The sequence below is a fragment of the Paroedura picta genome, chromosome 5 (assembly GCF_049243985.1).
Source record: "Paroedura picta isolate Pp20150507F chromosome 5, Ppicta_v3.0, whole genome shotgun sequence".
Taxonomy (NCBI): domain Eukaryota; kingdom Metazoa; phylum Chordata; class Lepidosauria; order Squamata; family Gekkonidae; genus Paroedura; species Paroedura picta.
Window position 1 is genome coordinate 8,141,679 of NC_135373.1, and position 21,990 is coordinate 8,163,668.

At 51.6% G+C, this 21,990-nt stretch overlaps 1 protein-coding gene across 4 annotated transcripts in view; it reads left to right on the forward strand.

Annotated features, from left to right (window-relative positions):
* The first annotated feature begins 1,770 nt into the window (after window positions 1–1,770).
* LOC143837003 (upstream stimulatory factor 2-like) overlaps window positions 1,771–21,990 on the forward strand; it is a 28,328-nt gene continuing 8,108 nt past the window's right edge. The window contains exons 1-5 of one of the 4 annotated variants that reach the window (XM_077336389.1): window positions 1,771–2,222; window positions 13,920–13,966; window positions 16,404–16,546; window positions 17,444–17,563; window positions 21,301–21,454. In XM_077336389.1, coding sequence (XP_077192504.1) covers window positions 2,158–2,222; window positions 13,920–13,966; window positions 16,404–16,546; window positions 17,444–17,563; window positions 21,301–21,454 — 529 coding nt within the window. In that variant the 5' untranslated portion in view covers window positions 1,771–2,157. Of the gene's footprint in view, window positions 2,223–13,919; window positions 14,045–16,403; window positions 16,547–17,443; window positions 17,564–21,300; window positions 21,455–21,990 lie in introns of those variants that run through there. The other 3 variants (XM_077336390.1, XM_077336392.1, XM_077336391.1) reach the window with 3 other exon arrangements.

Below are 21,990 nucleotides of genomic sequence, written 5' to 3' on the forward strand. Positions count from 1 at the left end.
AATGCACACTTTCTCAGTTACCTGCTCAGGAAAGCTTAAACCACACTTTCTCAACTTTTTTTGCCATTGAGAAACGCCAGAAGTGTCACAATCGTGCAGGATATTATTGGGAAGCGTAGCTGTGCTTCCCCTTCTCACCCCCTCCAGGCCCATCACTGGCCACTGGGGTAAGGGGTCAACATGGTTTAGGATGCTTAGGGCTGATCCTGCGTTGAGCAGGGGGTTGGACTAGATGGCCTGTATGGCCCCTTCCAACTCTTCTATGATTCTATGGCTTATCTATAGTCACATCAAATATATACAAAACTGATTTAACTCCCACCCATTCAGGACACCCTGCTAGGGCCGTCAGGGCACCCCAGGGTTTCACAAAACCCTGGTTGAGAAAGCCTGGCTTATACCCTGAATCCCACCGCACTGCAACTTTTTAGAATCATAGAGTTGGAAGGGACCTCCTGGGCCATCTAGTCCAGCCCCCTGCACTATGCAGGACACTCACATCCCAATCGCTCATCCACTGTCACCTGCCACCCCCATGAACCTTCACAGAATCAGCCTCTCCTCACATGGCTATCCTGCCTCTGTTTAAAAATTTCCAAAGAAGGAGAACCCACCACCTCCCGAGGAAGCCTGTTCTCTTCTCTTGCTCCAGACCAACCCAGCGACCCACCTGAATCTCTCCAGACTGGACAGTCCTCTATTCAGAGAAAGCAAGGGTGCCATTGTGAAATGCTGGAATCGAAGGGGAGGGGGGAACCCCCCAGGAGGGGGTTCTGCTCAGGGGGAACAGGGTTCCGATCCTCGGGGCCAAACTCCACGCAATGTTACAGGAAGTTTACTCGGTTGGCCTCCAAGGTGTCCCTGGACTCAAAAATCTGTTCCGCTGCTTCAGACCCACAGAGTGAACCGCTTGAAGCTACTTCGGAGCAGGCACAAGAGTGTGATGTTCAAACAAATCCAACCGCTCTCGGCCCCACAAGCCAGTTCCGAAGCTGTCGGGAAGGAAGCGCAGCCCGATCCTCGGCGGAGGGGACTGCGATCCGAGGCACCATTCAGCCTTGCCGCATTGACTACTAATCCCCAATTGGCAGCAGGGTCGATCCGGTGGCAACAAAAACAAACCCACCGGATTTAGGGAACACCCTAAAAAACAGCGCTGTATTCCAGAAATAAGCATTCGTGGACACCCTTTCCCCCCCTTTCACGTGTACATTGCACGTGAAGAATGAAACCTCCGAGTCTTTACGGCGCCCTTAGCCATTTCCGTTTCCTAGCCACAGTCGTGCTCAGGATCGCAGCCTCCCGGGAACCGCTTTTGTGCCCCTGCCCGGTCTCCCCTCCCTCTCCGTGCGGGGGACTCCCGTTTCCTTCCGAACTGTCAACACTCCTCCATAACTGGGCCCGACCAGCCACTGTCTAGACCAGGGAGCCTGCGCGCATGCGCCCTGGGGACCACAAAAGGGGGGGTGCAGAAGAAGAACGGGCTGGGGGGGGGGAGAGAGAAAGAGAGCGAAACGAGACTGTCGAGCCCCCGATCGCGCGCGCGGCTCCGCTCCCCGCCGCTCTTTCATCCCGGGTTGCAACGTTCGATCCGGGCGCCCCGCGTTCCATCCGCAACGTTCCATTCCGCCCTCCTCCTTTTCCTCCTCCCGCGGCTGCTTGCTGCTGCTACTGCTGCTGCGGCGGCCGCTTTTCCCCCGCCCCGGATCGTCGCAACGTTCTATCCCCTCCCCCTCCCCGCTCGGGCTGTTGCAACGTTCCATCCGCCGCCGAACGTTCCAAGGCAGGCCGCCGCCGCGCTCCGCCTGCCTGCAGCCCCGCCGCGTCCTCCGGCCTCGGGCTCCCGCGGCTCGCCCCGTCTCTTCCCCCTCACGTGTCCCGGGCTCCCAGCTGGGGAAGGCGGGGAGGGAGAGGATCGCTCGCTCGCTCTCCTCCTCACATGACCCGAGTGTTTGTCCCCGTGATCAGCGCCTCGGCTCCCGTGTCTCCTCCGCGTCCCCTCTACCTCCATCCGGCGTGAGATTTCGACTCGCTCCCCCCTTCTCTCCTTCCTCCCTTCCCCCCCACCCCTCCCTCCCCCCCCCCTGGTCGCCTTCTCTCCCCCCCCCCCTCTCCCTTCCCCCCTTCCCTTCCCTTCCCCCCCTTCCCTCTCCCCCCATGGACATGCTGGATCCCGGCCTGGACACAGCCACTGCCTCTGCCGCCGCCGCTGCCGCCGCCAGGTAAGAGGAGCGCCCCCCCCCTTTCCACCTTCCCACCCCGCAGGCTCTCTTTGAAGGCCTCGATCCTCGCCGTCGCGGCCGGGCCTAGGCAGCGTGGGGGGAGGGGAGAGGAAACCGGCCATGAGCCGCCGCCGCCGCCTCCTCCTCCTGCGGCTGCAGCAGCAGCACAGAGAAGGGGGAGAACAAAATGGAGGACGAGGCGCTGCTCGGGAGACGAGCGCTTGGGGGGCTAAGGGGGCGCCCCGGCCACTTCGGTCCCGGCTGGCGGGGACAAGGGACGGCCGCTTGCTTGCTCGCTTGCTGGCTTCTTTTTTGGGGGGGTCTGCGAAGGGGTATTGTCAGAGGGCCAGGGCGGGGCTGGGGGGCGAGCCTTGCATGGGGGGCAGGGCAGGCCCCTGGTGGTGGGTTCGGGGGGGTTGGGGGTCTGCCTGGGGCAGGGGCCGAGGGACCGTGGAGCCCGGGGGTGGGGGGGGAGCCCGGGGGAAGGAGAGCGGCTTGCGAAGAAGGAAGGCGGCGTTGTCTGGGGCGGAATCGCCGGGCAGAGAAGGAGGCGGGGGGGGGGGGGGGAAGAAGTGGAGTCCTGGGGGCGCGATCCTACAGTTTTGGGGGTTTTCCAATGGGGGGTGCGGGAGAGAGTTGAAGCCTAAGAACGCAGGACTCGGGACTCTGCGCGCACCGCCTGCGCACTAGTCGAGAAGCTGGGGATAGTAGCCCTGCGCATTGCCCTGGGCTCAGTGGCCCCGACGGGGCAAAACAACTATTGAGTGTCATAAAGCCCCCCCTCTCCCCGGGTGTCCCATGCTCCCTGGTTGTGGCAACTTGGCAGGCCTAGCCCATTGAAAAGTGTACCATAAGGATCGTGTGAATGCTCCATGCGCTTACCCTGGGCCCCGAAGTGTCACATCTGATTCTCCAGGCCTTTGTTCGAGGAGCTCAGAGCAATGTTTTCCTTTTCCTCGTTTCATCCTCACAACGACCCTGCAAGGTGGATCAGGCCGAGAGAGAATTGCCAGCGCCACAAGCCGATAAGGTTGATCAGGCGCACAGAAGACAGCTGGCGCGACAACCCTGTGAGGTGGATCAGGCCGAGAGAAAATGAGTTTCAAATAATCATAACAATAATCATTTTATCTCGCACAATGTGAGGATCCAAAGCACTTTGTGTACATGTTCTCCATTCTCTCTCCGTAATTTGGACAACAGCCACCTTTATAAAATAAACCTTTTATTACCTTTGTTAGGTTATAATAGTGAGCGTCCTGTGGGGAGGGCGAAGGTGACAGAGGGATGGAATCCTGGCGTGCCTGTGGTTTATAGCTGTCTGACTTGAACCTGGATCTGTGCCTTGCCAGGGCTAGGGTTGTCAAATTTCAGGTGGGGCCCAGAGACCTCCTGGAATTCCTGTTGGCCCCCCAGGGCAGTAAAGATCTTTTCCCTTGGAGAAAAATGGCTGGTTTGGAGAGGGGACTCTATGGCAGCATACTGGGCTGAAGTCATTGTCCTCCCCAAACCCCGCCCACTCCAGGCTCCACCCCCAAATAGGCAGCTGTATGTGCCACTGCTTTACTGGCATGGAATGTAGCTGGGCCAGGATTGCAACTTTTTCTGTGGAATATGTACGCGTGTGTGTGTGTGTATTTCAGAAGCTAAGCAAGATCAGCTCTTGGATGGGAGACCACCCAGGAAGCCCCTAAGGCTGTCTGGGGGTGAGTCGGGGATTCGAACCTGAGTTTCGCACATATTTGTCCAGCTCACTAACTGCTCTACTCAGCTGGCTGTGCATGTAGCAAAGGATTTATTTATTTACTTTATTTCTCCCCTATCAGGACCCCAATAAGCTTACCTGTATTCCCTTCTCCATTTTATCCTCATGACAACCCTGTGCGGTTGGTTGGGCCGAGAGAGTTTTTACTGCCCTGAGGTCACACAGCCAGCTCCCGGGACGGGAGTGGGGATTCGAACCTGGGTCTTCCAGGTTCTAGTTGAACACTCTTAATGACTACACCACACTGGCAAGATTCCCTGCATCTGTCATCCTTCCTTTTCTTGGTCTGATCCCTGGAAGTGTTTTTTTGGAATTGGGGAATGGCAATGATATTCTTCTCTAGGAAGGGGCCTTTGATGACCTTGACATTTATGGGGGCAAGTTAGGGGCAGGAAGGAAGCAAAAGGGGGGCAGCATTTCCTTAATGTGAATGGCAGCCAGTCCCCGTGGGTGAGATACTCTCTCCCAGAAGCATTAGCCAGCTGCCTGGAAGCAGTGATGGGGTGGCTCAAGCAGAGTCACCTGAAGCTCAACCCTTCAAAGATGGAGGTCCTGTGGCTGGGCAGGAAAGGTCCAAGCGAGGAAGCGTGCCTGCCCACCCTGGATGGAGTGCAGCTATCAGTGACCTTCTCCGCCAGGAACCTGGGGGTGATCCTTGATGCCTCCCTCTCAGTGGAGGCTCAGATCACGAAGGTAACGCGGCTGGAATGTTACCACCTTCGACAGGCCAAATTACTAGCACCCTACTTGGCCCTGGAACACCTAGTCACAGTGATCCTTGCGACGGTCACCTCTAGTTCGGACTTCTGCAACTCGCTCTACGCTGACTTGTCCTTATCCTTGACCTGGAAACAACAATTGATCCAGAACGCTGCCGCCAGGGTCCTCACAGCAACACCTCGGAGGTCCCACATCCAGCCCATCCTCCAGCAGCTGCATTGGCTCCTGGTTGAATTCCAGATCAGGCTTAAGGTTCTGGTTATCATCTTTAAGGCCATATGTGGTCTGGGCCCAGTGTACCTGAGGGATCGTCTCTCGGCCTACACCCAACAACGAACCTTGCGCTCCACCGCTTCCAACTTCCTGGTGGTCCCTGGCCCCAGGGAAGCTCACTTGACCTCAACCAGGGCCAGAGCTTTCTCCATCCTGGCCCCCTACCTGGTGGAACGAGCTCCCGGAGGAGATCATGGCCCTGATGGAACTCGAAGAGTTCCGCAGGGCCTGCAAAAGGGAGCTCCTCCGCCAGGCATTTGGTTGAGGTCGAGCCAAACCACCACTTCCCATCTCTCTCCACTCCCCCCGAGCCTCCCTCCTACAGCCATCACTGCAGATTCACCCATCACACTGGGCCATCAGTACAGGTTGACTTGTTCTCCCCAGTGTTCTATTGTCCCATAACATTTTCCACTGTTATTGTATTGTTAGAAACTGAGTCACTTGTATCGCTCCTGTTTGATGTAAACCGCCCTGAGCCTTCGGGGACAGCGGTATATAAATATAATAAATCCAGATCTGTACTTAGGGCAGGCTTTCTCAACTATTTTACCTTTGAGAAACCCCTGAAACATTCTTCAGGCTTTGAGAAACTCCAGAAGTGGTATGATGGTGCAGAATAGGGTTGGGAGAAGCATAGCTGTGGACAGGCCCCATCCCTTTTCCAGGCCCAACATTTGCCATTTTGGGAGAGAGGGCCAGGTCGACATGATCACATATGGTTCTGTCACCAAATAATTCAGGGGTAGTCAAACTGCGGCCCTCCAGATGTCCATGGACTACAATTCCCAGAAGCCCCCTGCCAGCAAACGCTGGCAGGGGGCTTCTGGGAATTGTAGTCCATGGACATCTGGAGGGCCGCAGTTTGACTACCCCTGAAATAATTGTTTAACAATTTTTTAAAAAAAATCTGAACAATTAATTCACTTCCACCCACTCAAGAAACTCTTCCAGGGCTGTCAAAATACAAGAAGGGCTGACTTGGGGAATAAATTTGTGTGTGTGTGTGGGGGGGGGGGTAGTAATTATAAGTCTTAAGCTGGATGGTTCCACCTAGGCTGCTCTCCTTAGATCTCCTTAGATCTTTTCTTGATTTGCGATTATGGATCTCTGTGTTTATGTCTGTGGTTTTAAGGGGAGTAGTATTGGGGATTTTATTCAGACTATTGTAACCCGCCACGAGCCACTTGGGAGTGGCGGGTAATAAATTGAAATAAATAAATAAATGATAATAAGCAAGGTTGGCCTTGTTCAGGGCTTGGATGAGAGACCACCCAGGAAGTCCAGGGTCACCACGCCAAGGGGGGGGGATGGCAGGCCCCCTCAGAACATCTCTTGCCTTAGAAACCCCTTGAGAGGTCGCCATAAATCAGCTACAAGTTCATCACTGGGATTGCATCACTGAGCTTCCCCGACAGGTCCTTAGGCCAGGCATGCACTCAGCCTTGACTACCTCCCAGGGTTGTTGTGAGGATGGGATGAGAGAAGAGAGAATGTGCCCAGTAGATTCAGGGGTGGGGAATTTCTGGTCGTTCTCCCGTGTGTCACTCTATTTCTGTTCTCCTGATGCAGTGAAACTCAAGCCGTGGAACTCAGGGTACAAACTGAAGCAGCTTTGCTTCTTGGTTTCCTTTTCTCCTCTTTGCTTTTTCCTACCCCCATTTGCATGAATGAAAACTATTCCTTATGGGGAAAGAGTTAAGGAGCCAAGGCTTGGGGGAAACTCTCCAACCTGACTTTATGTACCCTATCTCACATGGAGAGGGGATACCTTTGGGGGGGGGTCCTCGTGGACTGTAAGTTAAATATGAGCAGACATTGTGATGCAGCGATAAAGAAGGCAGATGCAGTCTTGGGCTGTATCAACAGAGGCATCACATCAAAACCGCAAGATGTCATAGTCCTGCTGTCTACCGCATTGGTCAGGCCCCACCTGGAATCCTGTGTGCAGTTCTGGAGGCCTCACTTCACAAAGGATGTGGACAGAATTGAGAAGGGTGCGGAGGAGAGTGACGAGGATGATCCGGGGCAAGGAGACCAAGCCCTAGGAGGAAAGGCTGAGGGACCTGGGAATGTTCAGCCTGGAGAAGAGGAGGTTGAGAGGGGACAGGATTGCTCTCTTTAAGTATTTGAAAGGTCGTCACTTGGAGGAGGGCAGAGGAAGGTTCCTATTGGCAGCAGAGGATAGGACAGTAATGGCTTTAAACTAAGTGTAGAATGGTGCCTGCTACGTAGGAGGAAAATATTTTCATAATCCGAGTCGCTGAGCAGTGGCATCGGCTGCTTAAGGAGGTGGGGAGCTCCCCCTCACTGGCAGTCTTCAGGCAGCGGCTGGACAGCAGGGCTCCTGTGTTTGCCCTAGATTCAGCACAGTGGCCTTTTGGCCACTTCTGACTTCATCCAGAAGTTCGAAATATTTTCAGGGGCGCTTTGGGGAAGCCCCCATACTCCTTAAGCCAGGGGTAGTCAAACTGCGGCCCTCCAGGTGTCCATGGACTACAATTCCCATGAGCCCCTGCCAGCATTTGCTGGCAGGGGCTCATGGGAATTGTAGTCCATGGACACCTGGAGGGCCGCAGTTTGACTACCCCTGCCTTAAGCAGACCCCACTTCTAGGATGTGGAGTTTCCTGTCTGTGCATTCATACAAGTCAGTGGGGTCATTTGGGGTCAAGGCAGAAATGTGATCTGCGTGATGGAAGTACTCAGGCACCGAAGCTTGCTTAAAGCATGTACTTCTATGCTGGTTCCGGAGAATCACACACATGTAACGCAGGGAGATTTAGGGTCTGATGCAGTTCATGTAGCCGTGTTTGCTTTATTTACTTTATTTCTATTTATTTATCTCTCACCATCCATCCCAATGGGGACCCAATGAGACACCCGGTAATTTCAGCTTCGGATAAGATACGGGACTCGGAAGACATCGCTATAATTTCAAAGTCTTTGGCTGGGCCAGAGGAAACCCTGGTGCTAGCCTCGGCCAGAGGGTCTCCGACTGTCTCAGGGTGGAGTGGCACGCTGGGTGATGGGTTCGAAACAGGCTTGAAGGAGTTAAGCTGTGTGAGTGGTGTCCATCTGTCTGTGGGAGCCGTGAAAGAGCATTGATCCTTCGCCACAAAGCCAGGGCATCATCAATAGGACAGCAGATTTTACGAGGCCAAGCCACAGCTGAGGGGCAGGGGAGAGATCCTAGAAATATTTCTCCTGTCCCTGCCTGGCCAAAGGAAAAACTGGATCTGGCGTCGCAGGGGAGGAGGGCGCTCCCAGGAAAGTCTTCCAGTTGTTCCGGTAACCGTCTAAGAAAAGATGGCATAGCTTTTTTTGGGGTTGCGGGGCAAAAGCTGTTGGAGATCGATACAGAGCTGGAGGAAGTCAAAAATTGGGGCATGGAACGGCAAAACCAGCTCCTATCCGAGAGATTCCTAAGATTGCTTTGATTTTAAGGGCCTGGCCGTTTAGGAGCTCTGCTGGCCGGCATCCTCTCCTCTCCATCAGGCATTTTGGCCTGTCTGCCGTTTGGCGGCCTGGCAGCCTTTCTGCCGTGGTCGTGTCAAGATAGATACAGAGCCTTATCTTTCCCTGCCAGTGTGAAGGATTAAGGCTGTTTAATGCGTTCCCTCGCCTCTCTGTAGGCGGATGCGTGCCCGCCTCCATCCTGTCTCTATGAAAGCAAAGGATATTAATTTTACCCGCCATGCAGACATCAGCAACAAGATCTCCGGCTTCCAGGAGCGCTACGGCGGAGTAGTGAGAGCCGCGTAGCGGAGCTTTAGAACCCCTCCTCTGATGCAAGCACACGGCTGTGCTAATCTGGGGTGCTGCATGGTGAGAGATCGTATGGAGTGATACGAATTCCGCACCAATTTGGCAACCTGCAGATAAAACAGCAGTGGACGGTAGAGATTCTCTGTGTTTTGACCAATTCTGCATTGATTTAAGTTTTGCTCTGTCTCTCTGTCTTTCTCTCTCTCTGTCTCTGTCTCTCTCTGGAAATATTCTGTTTTTGCTAATCACGATAGGGTGCATAGCTCATCCCATGGATCTCTGAAAACCTAACAACTACTCCCTTTGCTTCTGAAACAGCAGGAGTTGTAACCCAATAGCTTTCAGATATCTCTCAGCCTCAGTGAGGACTAGAAACTTGCTTCTTTTAAAGAAAGGGAGAATTCGGTTTCCTCGATAACCTGAGAGTCCTCTCATCTGTTGAGGTTTTGTCCCGCCCTTTCCCAGCATGGCATATGCTCTCCTCCATTTATCCTTGCGCTACTCCTGCAGAGTAGGCCGGGCTGAAAGAAAGCATGACCACCGTGGCGGCTCTCAGTGAGCTGTGTGGCCTGGAGCCATCGGGACAAGGGGTCTACGTTCCGGTATTTATGGATCGCAGCAGTGACCCCAGTTCTCTGCTGACTTTTGGCTCAGAATGGCCCAGGCTAACTTGATCTGGTCAGATATCAGAAACTTAGAAGAGCCGGCCCTGGTGTGTATGGATGAGAGCCAGTCGAGGAATTCCAAGGTTGCTGAGCAGAGGAAAGCCCCGTTTGCCTTGAAAAACTCACAGGGTCATCAGAAGTCAGTTGTGACTTGATGGCACTTTAAACAAGCACACATTTTGAGCACCGTTTGGGCATGGAAATCCCCAAACGCACGTCTCTAATTTGAACATATGTGTTCTCAATCCTCCTTTGGCACTAGCCGCTCCATAACACCAGCTCCATATTTTTCTGGAGTTTTTGTTTGTTTTATTTGTTGTCTTATGTCAGTGATTCTCAACCTTCCTAATGCCATGACCCTTTAATACAGTTCCTCATGTTGTGGTGACCCCCCAACCATAAAATGATGCAAGGGTTCTTTCACAGAAATTAAACCGAAACTGACCAATGGTGTGAAGGTCCATTGTTCATGATTGTAGATAAATTGCTTTTTCTCCAGGATTTCTCAGTTCAGTTCTGCCTCTTGTTCCACCATGCCGATCTTGCTCTTTTCCACTGCTCTGGACAGGCGAACCGCAAGGCTGTTGTGTAGATGGCGCCCCTCCGGGCAAGCTGCTTGCCCTGCCGAGACCCCTGTGAAAGGGCCGTTCGACCCCAAAGGGGTCCCAACCTCCAGGTTGAAAACCACTGTCTTATACCCTGTTTGTAGTGTTGGTGCACAGGGCAGCTTCCGAGTGAACAGTTCAGGATAGATCTTGCAAGCAAAAGGTGCATGCAAACATGCTTGCTGTCTCATGTACTCAAGAGACCTCAGGCCTGTCGAGCATACATTTGTCTTCCCCCCAGCCTGACTTACACCACAGGCTTTCTGGGTGACCCTGGACCCCTCCCTTTCTTACAGCCTGCTCCTACCTTAAAGGGGTGTTGAGAAGGTAAAGATTCTGTGTGTGAGCAGCCCTGATGCTCTCCTTAGTCTAGCAGCAAGAAGGAAAGGTGTCAGCGTGTCATATGTTTGGGGCATGCCTGAATGCCAGAGTGGATAAGGATTCTGGGGTTTTTGGAGGGGGCATCATCTGGTCATGGAAATGGGGTCACTGTGTGTAGGTCAGCAGTTGTGAATTTCCTGCATTCTGCAGAGGTTAGACTAGATGACCCTGGAGGGACCTTCGAAGACTATGATTCTAATGGGAGCAGCAAAGAGAAGAGGTGTGTTGGTGGATATTCTGTAGCCACACCGTGTAAGGCCAGATAACATCCTTATGGGCATGAATTAGTATGCTAAGAATGGCAGCATTTATTCTGTTTGTTTATTTATTTATTTAATTATTTATTTATTTGTGGCTTTAATTCTGTCATATCTCAGCACACACCAGGCAGAATCACAGCGTGAATCAAATCACATAATAAAAATTATAGGATACAAAAAACCCAGAAATCTGATTAGTTTAAAATTAATGCTTAAAACATCATACAATTAATTACTGGTCTTGCCCATAGAGACTTGTCTTTTGTTTGGGATGGGGAGAGCGGCAGCGAAATCCCTCTCTACGGGGCATAATTTGGTGGGTGCAGACAGAAATCGGCAAATTTAGATGTCAAACGGCAGGCTTCCACCATAGGCCTGGCGGAACAACTCTGTTTTTTCAAGCCCTGCGGAACTGTCTTAAGGCAGCCTAAAGACCATTCTGACCATGGAAGAATCTCTGAAATATTTGTCAGGCTTTGAAGAACCCCCTGGAAGTGGTGATCTTGGCAATGGAAGTAAGATGCAGGAGCCAGCCAATCGATTGATCGATCATTGACCACTTCCATTGTGGAGAGAGGGGCTAGGTCTGTAGGCCAACAGGGGAAATGGGCTCCAGTGACATCTAGCGATGCCAATGGCCATTAGGACTTTAGGGAAGGGCCCTGCAAGCCCTGGGACCTCTCATTCAGGGCTCTGATCTCATGCAAAAAGAGTAGCCTCTCTTCTAGATGGGCGGAATTCTGAAGTGCGCAGAATTATGAAGTTTGCAGGCAAGCCCTCCCTCTCCTCCTGTGGTTTGCAGAGTTCAGCTTCTCTCGGCCCAGGAGCTGTTTGGGCTGACGTGGGGTTTGCGCGTCTCAGCCGACGATATAATTGTGGTTTTTCAGGATGTATTCTGGGGAAACTGTTCTTAGAAATGTTAACAAAGAAGGAGAAGATATAGGACAGTGAGCGACCCTCCAGGGAAGGCAGGCTGGCCTGCTACTACAGATCTTTCCTGGCCACAGGGGAGCATTGAGAATGCAGTGTGGCAATGAGTTGAGGCTCTAGATCGGTGCACAAGAAGAGGGTTCTTTGCAAGTACAAAGTTTGTGAGCTGCTGCCGGAGACTGTGGGGTCTTGTAACGTAGAGCAAAGCAGCCGTCTGATGCAGCGGTCTGCATACTCATTGTGGCCAGATCCTCTGTGCATGTAACGGGTGGGTGGGTGGAAAGCGTGTCTCTTTTCTGCCCCTTGATAGATCTCTCTTCTGTGCTCCCATAAGCAGGGGGAAAGAGTGGGAAGCAAACCTTGAACTCCTTTCTCCAGGAAACTCTGAAGAAGAGTCCATGTTTCGTAGGACAGCAAGGATTTGAACCCAGGACTCGTAATCTGACTACTACGTCACACTGGTTGTTCCTATGGCGGAAGCTCCGATAAAGGTTGCAGTGAATCCCCAGAGTTCTCCTTCCCATTCAGTGATTCCATAGTTATCTCGGCCTGGAATGCCACAGTCAGGGTCACGGAGAGAATTGGGGGGGGGGGAACCCCCATACAAACCTTAATGTGTTCCATGGAGTTCTATGACCCTTGAGCAGGGATGGTCAAACCGTGCCTCTCTAGATGTCCATGGACTACAATTCCCATGAGTCCCTGCCAACATATGGAATTGTAGTCCCCTGCCCTCAAGCATTTGTTCCACACAAGCAGCAGGCACACACACAAGTAGGCATGGGGGAAGCACTTGACACCCTTGCCTGGCTCTATGATTTGCCATGCCGGATCATCACTCATGCTTGTGGACATCGGTTCCGAGATTGTGCAGTTCCTCTGTCCCCAAATGCCTGGCCTTTAGAAAGGGAGTTGGTTGTGTTGTTGTTATTGTTGATATTTATTTTCCGCCCTAGCCCATGTGACTCAGGGCAGAGTCCATCCATGAGATCGCAGTAAAATCACATCGAGGTAAAATGCAGCGGGAAAATAGGAACTATTAGATGATCGAATGCATTAAAACCTCAAACAAATTCAGTTGCCTATCTGGTAGTTCTTGTCCTACTAAGAAAGAGAGAGACAGGAGCTGGGAGGATCTTTTCAGCCCTAGGTGGTGTGTAAATAAGGCTTCGGTGGAGAGGTGAGCATCATTCAGATGTTACTGTGGGCTTCAGCCATAGGCCTGGTGGAGCTGTTGTGTTCGGCAAGCCCCATGGAGCCATTCTGCCAGGCAAAATTAGGCAAAATTGCCTGACAGTCCCTCTAAGTTGGAGGTCCTGTGGCCAGCTAGAAGGGGGCAGGACCAGGAAGTACACCTCCCCTCCCTGGGCGGGATGCAGCTGGAGGAACGTGGGGGTGATATTCAACGCCTTCCTATCTATGGATCACCAGAGTAGCCCAGGTGGCATTTTTCCATCTGTGCCAAGCCAGGATACTAGCACCCTACCTGTCTCTGGAACACCTGGTCACAGTGATCCATGCAACCTTCAGTTCCAGACTTCTGTAACTCGCTCTATGTGGGCCTTCCCTTGTCCTTGACCCGGAAATTACAGTTGGTGCCAGGTCATCTTGCAGGGCCCGTATCCAGCTTGCGCTGAGGCAGCTGTGTTGGTTGCATTCTGGAGCAAGTTCAAGGTTTTGGTATTAAGCTTTTAAGGCCATCTGTCTGGGTCCTGCATATTAGAGGAACAGCCTGTCTCCTTATGCCCCCCACAAGGCTCTTCCCTCTGTGAATTTGAATCTGTTGATGGTTCTCAGGCCACGGGAGGTGTGCCTGGCCTCAACCTGGTCCAGGGCTTTTTGGATCCTGGACCCGACCTGGTGGAATGAGCTCCCAGTAGAGCTGAGGGCCATGATGGAGCTATCACAGTTCTGAAGAGCTTGCAAGATGGAGCTCTTCCACCAGGTATTTGGTTGAGGTCAGGTTGTGGAAAATCTGGGGTGTCTCCTCAAGATGCCCTGAACATGTAGGGCAGGAAGCCCCCCACCCCCATCCCTACCCCAAGGCTGATCAGCAATGGATGCAGAGGAAGGACCATCAGCCTGTGCTGGACCAGTAAGGGAGGAGGGAGTAAAATGGGATAATGCTGCTTGGGAATGCTGTAATTTTATCAGTGTTTTTACCGTAAACCGCCACGAGTCAGCTTGGTCCAAAAGTGGTAGTCAATAAATTTAAAAATAAATAACTTTAAAGCATAGGAAGGGGCTCAACCAACACAGATTCTTTCTCAGGTTTTTAAGTGACTTGTCTCTTTCCCCTCCCCACCCCATTTCTTGTTTGTCTGTTTACAGCCACGAAAAACCTCAAGAAGGAGAGGAGGGAGTCGAGCTGCAAGAAGGTGAGGAGGGGTCCAGGGCTGGCCCAGAACCCACCCAATAATATAAGACATGCGAAATGTCTGTATTATGGGAAAAAGGTGAGCGTTTAGTCTTCTTCCGACAGGACCCCTCTGGGCCTACATCTGCCCGGACCGCAGCGGGCATCACAATCCCCACACGCCCCTTCCAGAGTGGCGGTCCCATCCCATGCAAAATACTGTTCATCTTGTAGAGAGCCAGTGTGGTGGCGTAGTTAAAGAGCTATGGATTCTAATTCAGACAACCGAGTTTGGTTTCCACTTCTCCACATGCAGCCAGCTGGGTGACCTTGGGCTCACCACAGCACTGATAAAACTCTTCTGACCGAGCAGTAATATCAGGGTTCTCTCAGCCTCACCCACCTCACAGGGTGTCTGTTGTGGGGAGAAGAAAGGGAAGGTGAATGTAAGCCCCTCTGAGACTCCTTCGGGTAGAGAAAAGCGGCATATAAGAACCAACTCTTCTTCTTCAGTAATATCAGGGCTCTCTCAGCCTCACCTCCCTCACAGGGTGTCTGTTTTGGGGAGAGGAAAGGGAAGGCGAATGTAAGCAGCTTTGAGACTCCTTCGGGCAGAGAAAAGCGGCATATAAGAACCGACTCTTCTTCCTCTTCTTCAAGAGTAGGGTTGTCTCCCCGGGGATGGGGAATTCCTTGACATTTGGGAAGTGATTCCCTGGGAGGGGAGGGACCTTGTGTCATAGAATCTACCTTCCAAAGCAGCCATTTCATCTTCTTTGAGGATCAGGTGTGATTCCGGGAGATCTTCAGCCCCAATCCCCCGTCGGAGGTGCTATAGAAAGTTGGCCCCACGGTCAAAAAGAAATTAAGAAACAATCCGGTGTAAGGCAAAAGCTCAATATTTGTTTCTCAAAGTACTAGCAGAAAGCTTCTTTACTGAGTAGCTGCATATCAAGTAGTTTCATCAAAATAGAACAGGGGTTCATCACAAAGTACTTGAAAACAAAACTTCACCGTAATGATGACAATTGCTTAACAAAGGAAACTTCACAGAGTGCGTAAAAAATGTGCGTGGTACTTGATAAGACAAAGATGAGACAATTGGGGGGGAAATAAACACTGAAATAGCGAACGGATACTCTTATTTTCAATTCTTTCATCAGAAGTGCATTATTGACTTGCCACGCCAAAGAGCTGAATTTTCCTTTCTCTCAATAAGACATCTTTCTATTTTAAGAAAGCACTTAAGAAAATATATATATTCAGTCAGTAAGTAAAGAAGCTTGCTGCTAATACTTGGAGATTTTTTTCTTCTTTTTCTTTTTGCCTTACACGGGATTGTTTCTTAATTTCCAACCTGGAGGTTGGCAATCGAGGCAGGAACAACTTTTGGCAAGTGTATCCTCACTAGCAAAATAGCCTCTTGTCATTTAAAATACAACAAGCGCTAGCCTTGTCTCCCCCTGCCCTGGGCAGGCCTGCAGAGACCAGGAGAAGCCACGTCGGTCCTTCTTGGGGCGGTGGGGAGCACTGCTGGGGACTTGCCTCCTGCCTTCCCCCCCCCTCCCACCCCGGGTAGGCCTGCCAAAGCCTGAAGAGGCCACGGTGGACCTTCTCGGGGCAGGGGGGAGCACTGCCTACCCGGGGCAGGGGGGAGCACTGCCTACTCTCCCCCCCCCCCGCAGGCCCATCAAAGGTCCCAGGGGAGATTGCTGGCAAGGGTTGTGGCCTTCCCCACCCTACCCACCCCCCATGCTCCAACAAGGCCAAGTTTTGGCTCCCTTCCCTCACAAACCCTGGTACCGGCTGCAGTTCTAGTCCCACCCCCGTCCTTCCACTTCGCACTTGCTGGCTGCCTTATCCCTCTCAGGCAGTCAAGTGAAGCGGGCTGACAGTGGACGCGGATGTGGCCAGGGGTGGGACAGCTTATCTGATTGGCCGTTCGTTGGATGGGCGGTCAATCGGGTGGCACAGCCTACCTGATTGGTCGTTCGTTGGACGGACAGCCAATCAAGTAGGCAATGAGTCCCAACTCCTCCCACCATTTCTGTCCGGCTTTATTTATGATACAGATAGGTATACTGGAAGAGGTAAGTTTAGGGCCAGATGAATTGAGGAAGTGATAGTAGTGCATTGTGGGAGACATAGGCTAGCTGGGGGAACGACACCGGCTTCCTGGTCCTCTGTAGGGATGCCATGGTCTCCCACAACTTTGCATCACATGCAACGTGAATTTGTCATGAGTTCGAGATTGTGCAATCCGTCCCCCTTAAATCCCAAAAGGACCACTCATGTGCAGAGGCCAATAATGGCAGGCTTCATGGAGCTCGGTTCTAGCCCACCCTCATTCCCCTGTTCTGACCCTCACCCCCTCCCCCACTCCCATAAGCCAGGCCATCTCTTGGACCCAGCAGAGTTCCAGATGTCGCTCCCACCCCCACCTCTGATGCCCGTTATAGGTAATCGGATGTCCCTGCTTTTCCCAGGAGACGGCACGAACGCGGATGAGCAGACTGCAGTGGCTATCGCCAGCGTCCAGCAAGCGGCCTTCACAGACCATAATATCCAATACCAGTTCCGCACAGAGAACAATGGAGGACAGGTAACTTTGAGGAAGGATTGGGCCTGCCATTGCGGCTTGAGGCGGATGAGAGAGGAAAGGGCCTGGGGTATACAATGGTGCCCTCTGGCCAGCTCCCCTCTGAGTGAACCCTGGCATAGAGCAAGGGTCCCCAGCCTTTGTGTTCCTGCAGCCATTTTTGGAATTCTGACACCGCTTGGTGAGGGCAGCCACAAAATGGCCGCCTCTTCAGACAGAGCCAAATGGCTTCCCCACACTATGAAGAAGCTTGTGTCACGGTGGCCGATGCTGCCAAAGCAGCGTTCTTAAAAAACTGCACAGTCATTCAGACCTCCAGAGGCCAATCGGGAGCCTCGCTGGGCAAATGCCACCCTTGTTTTCTTGGCGGGTGCCAGGGAAGGTCCCAAAGTGCCCATGGGCTGTGCGTTGAGGCTTAGGGGCTTGTTTGTGGACTGCACTCTTTTGCAATTTGACCAGCGGCGCTGTCATGTGATGGCACACGTGTCCCCCAAAAACTCCCTGCATGTAGAAAGGTTGTGGGCCAGCCGCTTCCAGGTCTCTCTGTGGAATTGGTGGTCTTCAGCAGCAGTCTTTATAAATATGAATACCAGTCACTTTTTAATTCTCTTCCAAAAAGGCACTGATTGGCGGACTAGTGGGTTTTTGTTTCCAAGCGTGTGTGGTTTTGTGTGGTGTTTTTAAGCGCATGTGTGGATTTTTTTGGTAAGGTTTCCAATCAGGGTTGTGTCTTTTAGAGCGCGTGTTTTCCTTGAACATCAGCAATTTCATTTTCATGTTTTCTATTAGCACCCCCCCCTCCTGTTCCTTCCAGACAGGCATTACCAACCAAGAAAAACATCTCTCCCCCCCCCCCCCCCCCGGCCAAGAGTGACTCTTCTGTGCCTCTTCTCCCCCCAGGTAACATACAGAGTAGTCCAGGTGACGGACAGTCAGCTGGACGGACAGACGGACGCAACGGGGGCCGTCAGCGTGGTCTCGACCGCGGCGTTCACCAGCGGCCAACAGGCTGTTGCCCAGGTAAGGGGGTGGCTTCTTGGCCCCGGAATTTGGTGCCACTTCCTCTGTGGATTCTTCAGCTGTACTGAGAAAGCCCATCCCTTGGTAGAGAGGGCCCAAGATCACCTTGAGAGCTTTGTGACAATGTGGGGATTTGGAGTTCTCACTGCTCCATCATTTCGGCTGTCACACCGCTGAGGTTTCTATTCCGCTACCTGCAGAGTGTTTTATTTTTAGCTTTCAGGTTGTGAATTGGTGGTGTCCCTTGGAGAACTACGCCACCAGGATGTGGTTACTGGCTTCTGCTTATGCAGTGCTCTCATGCCCTCTCCTCTCTCTCCCCCACCCCACCGTGAGGTCATTTGAACCTTGTCCTGGAAAAACTTGCACAAGTTTTGAAATCCCTGGAAAGAGAATGGCGGTAGAACGCAAAGTTTGCCTTCAGCCAGCGTTGAATTCAGATTTTGAGGTCTCCAGTTAGTCTCTCCATTTCTGGTGGAAGCCTTTCTCTTCATGTGACCCCAAAGAGCCAATGAGAGGACTGAATTAGAGGATCCTTGGATATCATGTGGCTTCTGGAGCTTCTTTTGTTGTTACGCCTGCTTTTTTCTGTGCAGCCAGAAGGACCAGCTGCCTCATTTCCAGCTGGCAAAGGTTCCCTGAAGTGCAAACTCTGTAGCCCTGGATTCCTGGCTGTGCACACTCACTCTATTGGCTTGTGGTTTGCTCCAGCGTGAACTGGCGGATTCTATTCAGGCCTGTGCCAAAATAGTCACAACTGGCTCTTTGTAAAGAGTGCCCTGTCGACAAAGATGTCTCCTGGCAGACACAGCCAGAGTAGAGACAGAGCCATCTCAAATGGTAAAATAAGGATGGTATTATTATTATTATTATTATTATTATTATTATTATTATTATTATTATTATTATTATTATTATTATTATTATTATTATTATTATTATGCCTTCCCATGCGGTTCAGGGCAGTGTACTGCATCCATTAGCATTGATAAAACGTAGGTTTTAAAAACAATAAATAATAAAGAACTGTTTTTGGCACCCCACTTTTTACTACCTGGAGGCATCTCAAAGTGCCTTACAATTGCCCTTCCCTTTCTCTCTTCACAACAGACACCCCGTGAGAAAAGTGGGGCTGAGAGAGGGCTAAGAGGACGGTGTCTGGCCCAAGCTCACCCAGCTGGTTGCACATGCAGGAGGAGTGGGGGAATCAAACCCAGTTCTCCAGATTAGATGCTGCCGCTCTTAACCACTGCAACACAACGGCTCTCAGCACCAAGCTGGCTTCAAATGAGGCCAGATGAGGATCCCCTATTGCAGGGATCCTCAACCTGTGGTCCTCCAGATGTTCATGGACTACAATTCCCATGAGCCCCTGCCAGCGAATGCTGGCAGGGGCTCAAGGGAATTGTAGTCCATGAACATCTGGAGGACCACAGGTTGAGGATCCCTGTCCTATTGGATAGCATGCTGGGGGACTGGAGGGATTAACTAGTTACCCACAGACTCTTGAGTTTTCTGATGCCGATGCCTTCTGCCCCCCACTCCTTGTGAGCAAATAGCAGCTGCTGGGGTGGGGGTGAAACCCCTTTCCCTTAGCCCTCCCAGCAGGGCTATCTTACCTTCTCCAGTTTTGAGCCTTTTTGAAAGATATAAACAATTTTGATCACTGATCTCATGGGTAATACCCAGGTTGGGTCGTGTGGCTGTTTGTGTGTGTGCATGCAGAGCATTGACCTGTAAGCAGAGTTTTCCAAGAAGACCTATTTCACGGAGACTGCTGCAGTAATGCTGGTCTGCCTTACAGGGTAATTGTCAGGATTCCCAATGCAGGTGAAGGGCATAGGGAGTCCTTTAAGGAAAAGGATGCATAAATGTTGGGGCATGCCGGTAGGCATGCGCATTACAAAAAATACATACAATTTATGAATTGGTCTGAACCAATTCGGGCTGAATTAGAATCATAGAACCATAGAGTTGGAAGGGGCCATACAGGCCATCTAGTCCAACCCCCTGCTCAACGCAGGATCAGCCCTAAGCATCCTAAAGCATCCAAGAAAAGTGTGTATCCAACCTTTGCTTGAAGACTGCCAGTGAGGGGGAGCTCACCACCTCCTTAGGCAGCCTATTCCACTGCTGAACTACTCTGACTGTGAACATTTTTTCCTGAGATCTAGCCTATCATATCACACAATTCATATCACAGAAATGACCTTTCAAATTTGGCTGAATCCGAAAAGGATTGGGGGCTTTTTGAGCATGTGCATCTCTAAGAGCATCTCTGCTGCCTAAGAAGGAGGGAAAGAACAGCCACCAAACAGCAGATCTGTCATTATCAAAAGTTTGGCATGGTGCCTTTTAAATGCCTCCTTGCCTGTGAAAGCGGGGGGGGGGGGGGAATTAAACTGACCAAATCACAATTTGGCCACCGCTGTCCCCACACACACACACACACACACTTAAATCGCAGGGTTGGGTGATTTGGCTCAGATAGGTCTGAAAAATATTTTTCGGCTCATCCAAACCGAATCACCCATTCCCTGTTTGCCAGTTTCAGCCAGCAGATCAATTGGCTGTAAAGCAGAGGGTTTCGAACACTGATCCTCAGAAGAGAAGCCCCTCTCTTGCCATAACTTACCAAACAGTAGCCAAAATTTCCCATACTTCCACTGTCTCATCGCGAAGGCTCATCCTCCAAGATGGACCAGAGCGGTTTGTGCAATAGATTTTTATTTGCTTTATTTACATCCCGCCTTCCTCCCCAGTGGTGACCGGCCCAAGGTTACCCAGTGAGCTTCCAGGTAGAGCAGGGATTCGAATCTGGATCTCCTACTCCAGCGTGTAGGCCTTAATTCCCCCCCCCCCTCCCCGTTCGTGCTGAGTGATGCTTGGGGCTATTCAGGCACGGCCAATGCCCTGTCTGCACCTTCTCAGAATCCTCTGAAACACCCACTTGGGGATGACTTTGCAAAACATGTCCCCAAAACAGGAAGTCTGGAAAACCTGTCAATCAATTCCGTTTGGGGGGGGGCAGTTTTAATGAGCTGGGCTGTGATTAATTAGTACCTCAACAATTTGGAAGAGATTGCCTGTGGTAGCTGTCTTGTAACAGGCCTGGGATACAGAAAATATTAACAGGCACTCCCTTTTTTAGAGAAGACCTTCTTAAAGAAAAAAAATCTTCTTTCATGTGGATGAGAAACAATTCCCCCCTTTGGCTAGTTGTGGATTAAAAGGGGGCTGGATAAGGAGCTGTTTAATTCCTTGTCAGCATTGAGGGAGCCAGTGTATTCTCGTGGTTGACGTGTCGGGCCAGGATCGGAGGGGGCCGCAGGTTCGAACCCCTACTTGGCCATGGAAGCTTGCGGGGCGACTGTAATGCAAGCAAATCCCACTCTTTCAGCCTCACTTCTTCAGAGCGTTGTCTGGAGAATAAAATGGAGAAGATGAAAATGACGTAAGCTGCCCCGGTCCCGCTGGGGAGAAAAGTGGAGCATAAATGAATTTAAAAAATAAGTTCCAAATGATTGCATTTTTCACATTCGATTCCGGCAAGGTTTCCCATTTTAACCACAGGGGGGCAGTGTGCTCTCGGAACATCTTCATTGCAAGGCTGCTGGGAAATGTTAAGGAATCCGGCCTCCTCCTTGCCAGCAACCCCAGCAGCTTCCGTTCCCTCCCTGGCCCTGGCGATCGGACCCCAACCCCACATGCTTGAGCCTCCTTGTGCTGTTTTCTAGGCCGTGATCCAGAACCCGTTCAGCAATGGCGGAAGCCCGGCAACAGACGCCGTCAGCGGGGAGGCTCGCTTCGCGTACTTCCCGGCCTCGACGGTGGGGGACGCCACGGCAGTGTCGGTGCAGACGACGGATCAGTCACTAGCCCAAGCCGGAGGTAGGAACTGTGACGTGTCTTCAAGGCAGGTGACAATGGGTGGGCGATAGGGTTGTGAGTGTCCTGCATCATGCAGGGGGTTGGACTAGATGACCCAGGAGGTCCCTTCCAACTCTATGATTCTATATGTCCAGTGCATCTTCTGTTGTTCTCTCTAGCATGTCCTCACATGGTTTATGTTATTCTTAGTTATACTTAGGCAGGTTATGATCATCGCCCCCCCCCCCCCCCCCGGTGGATAGTGGGCGAGCTTAGTCAGATTTAGTCTGCCGCTTCTGGACATCTTGGGATTGTTGTAGTTTGGTCTTAGTGGAATTTTATTGGGGTATTTTATTGGGGTTTTTATATATGCTGTAACCCGCCACGAGGCATTGGGAGTGACGGGCTAGAAATCTAATCTAAGTATAATAATATAATAATAATAATGTTGATACCCATAGATATGAATGCTGAATTCCGCACGTATATACATAATGTGTTTACCTTATTGAGTATAATTTGCAGGGTTGTCTCATTGCTCGTTGGCAATTTGAGTC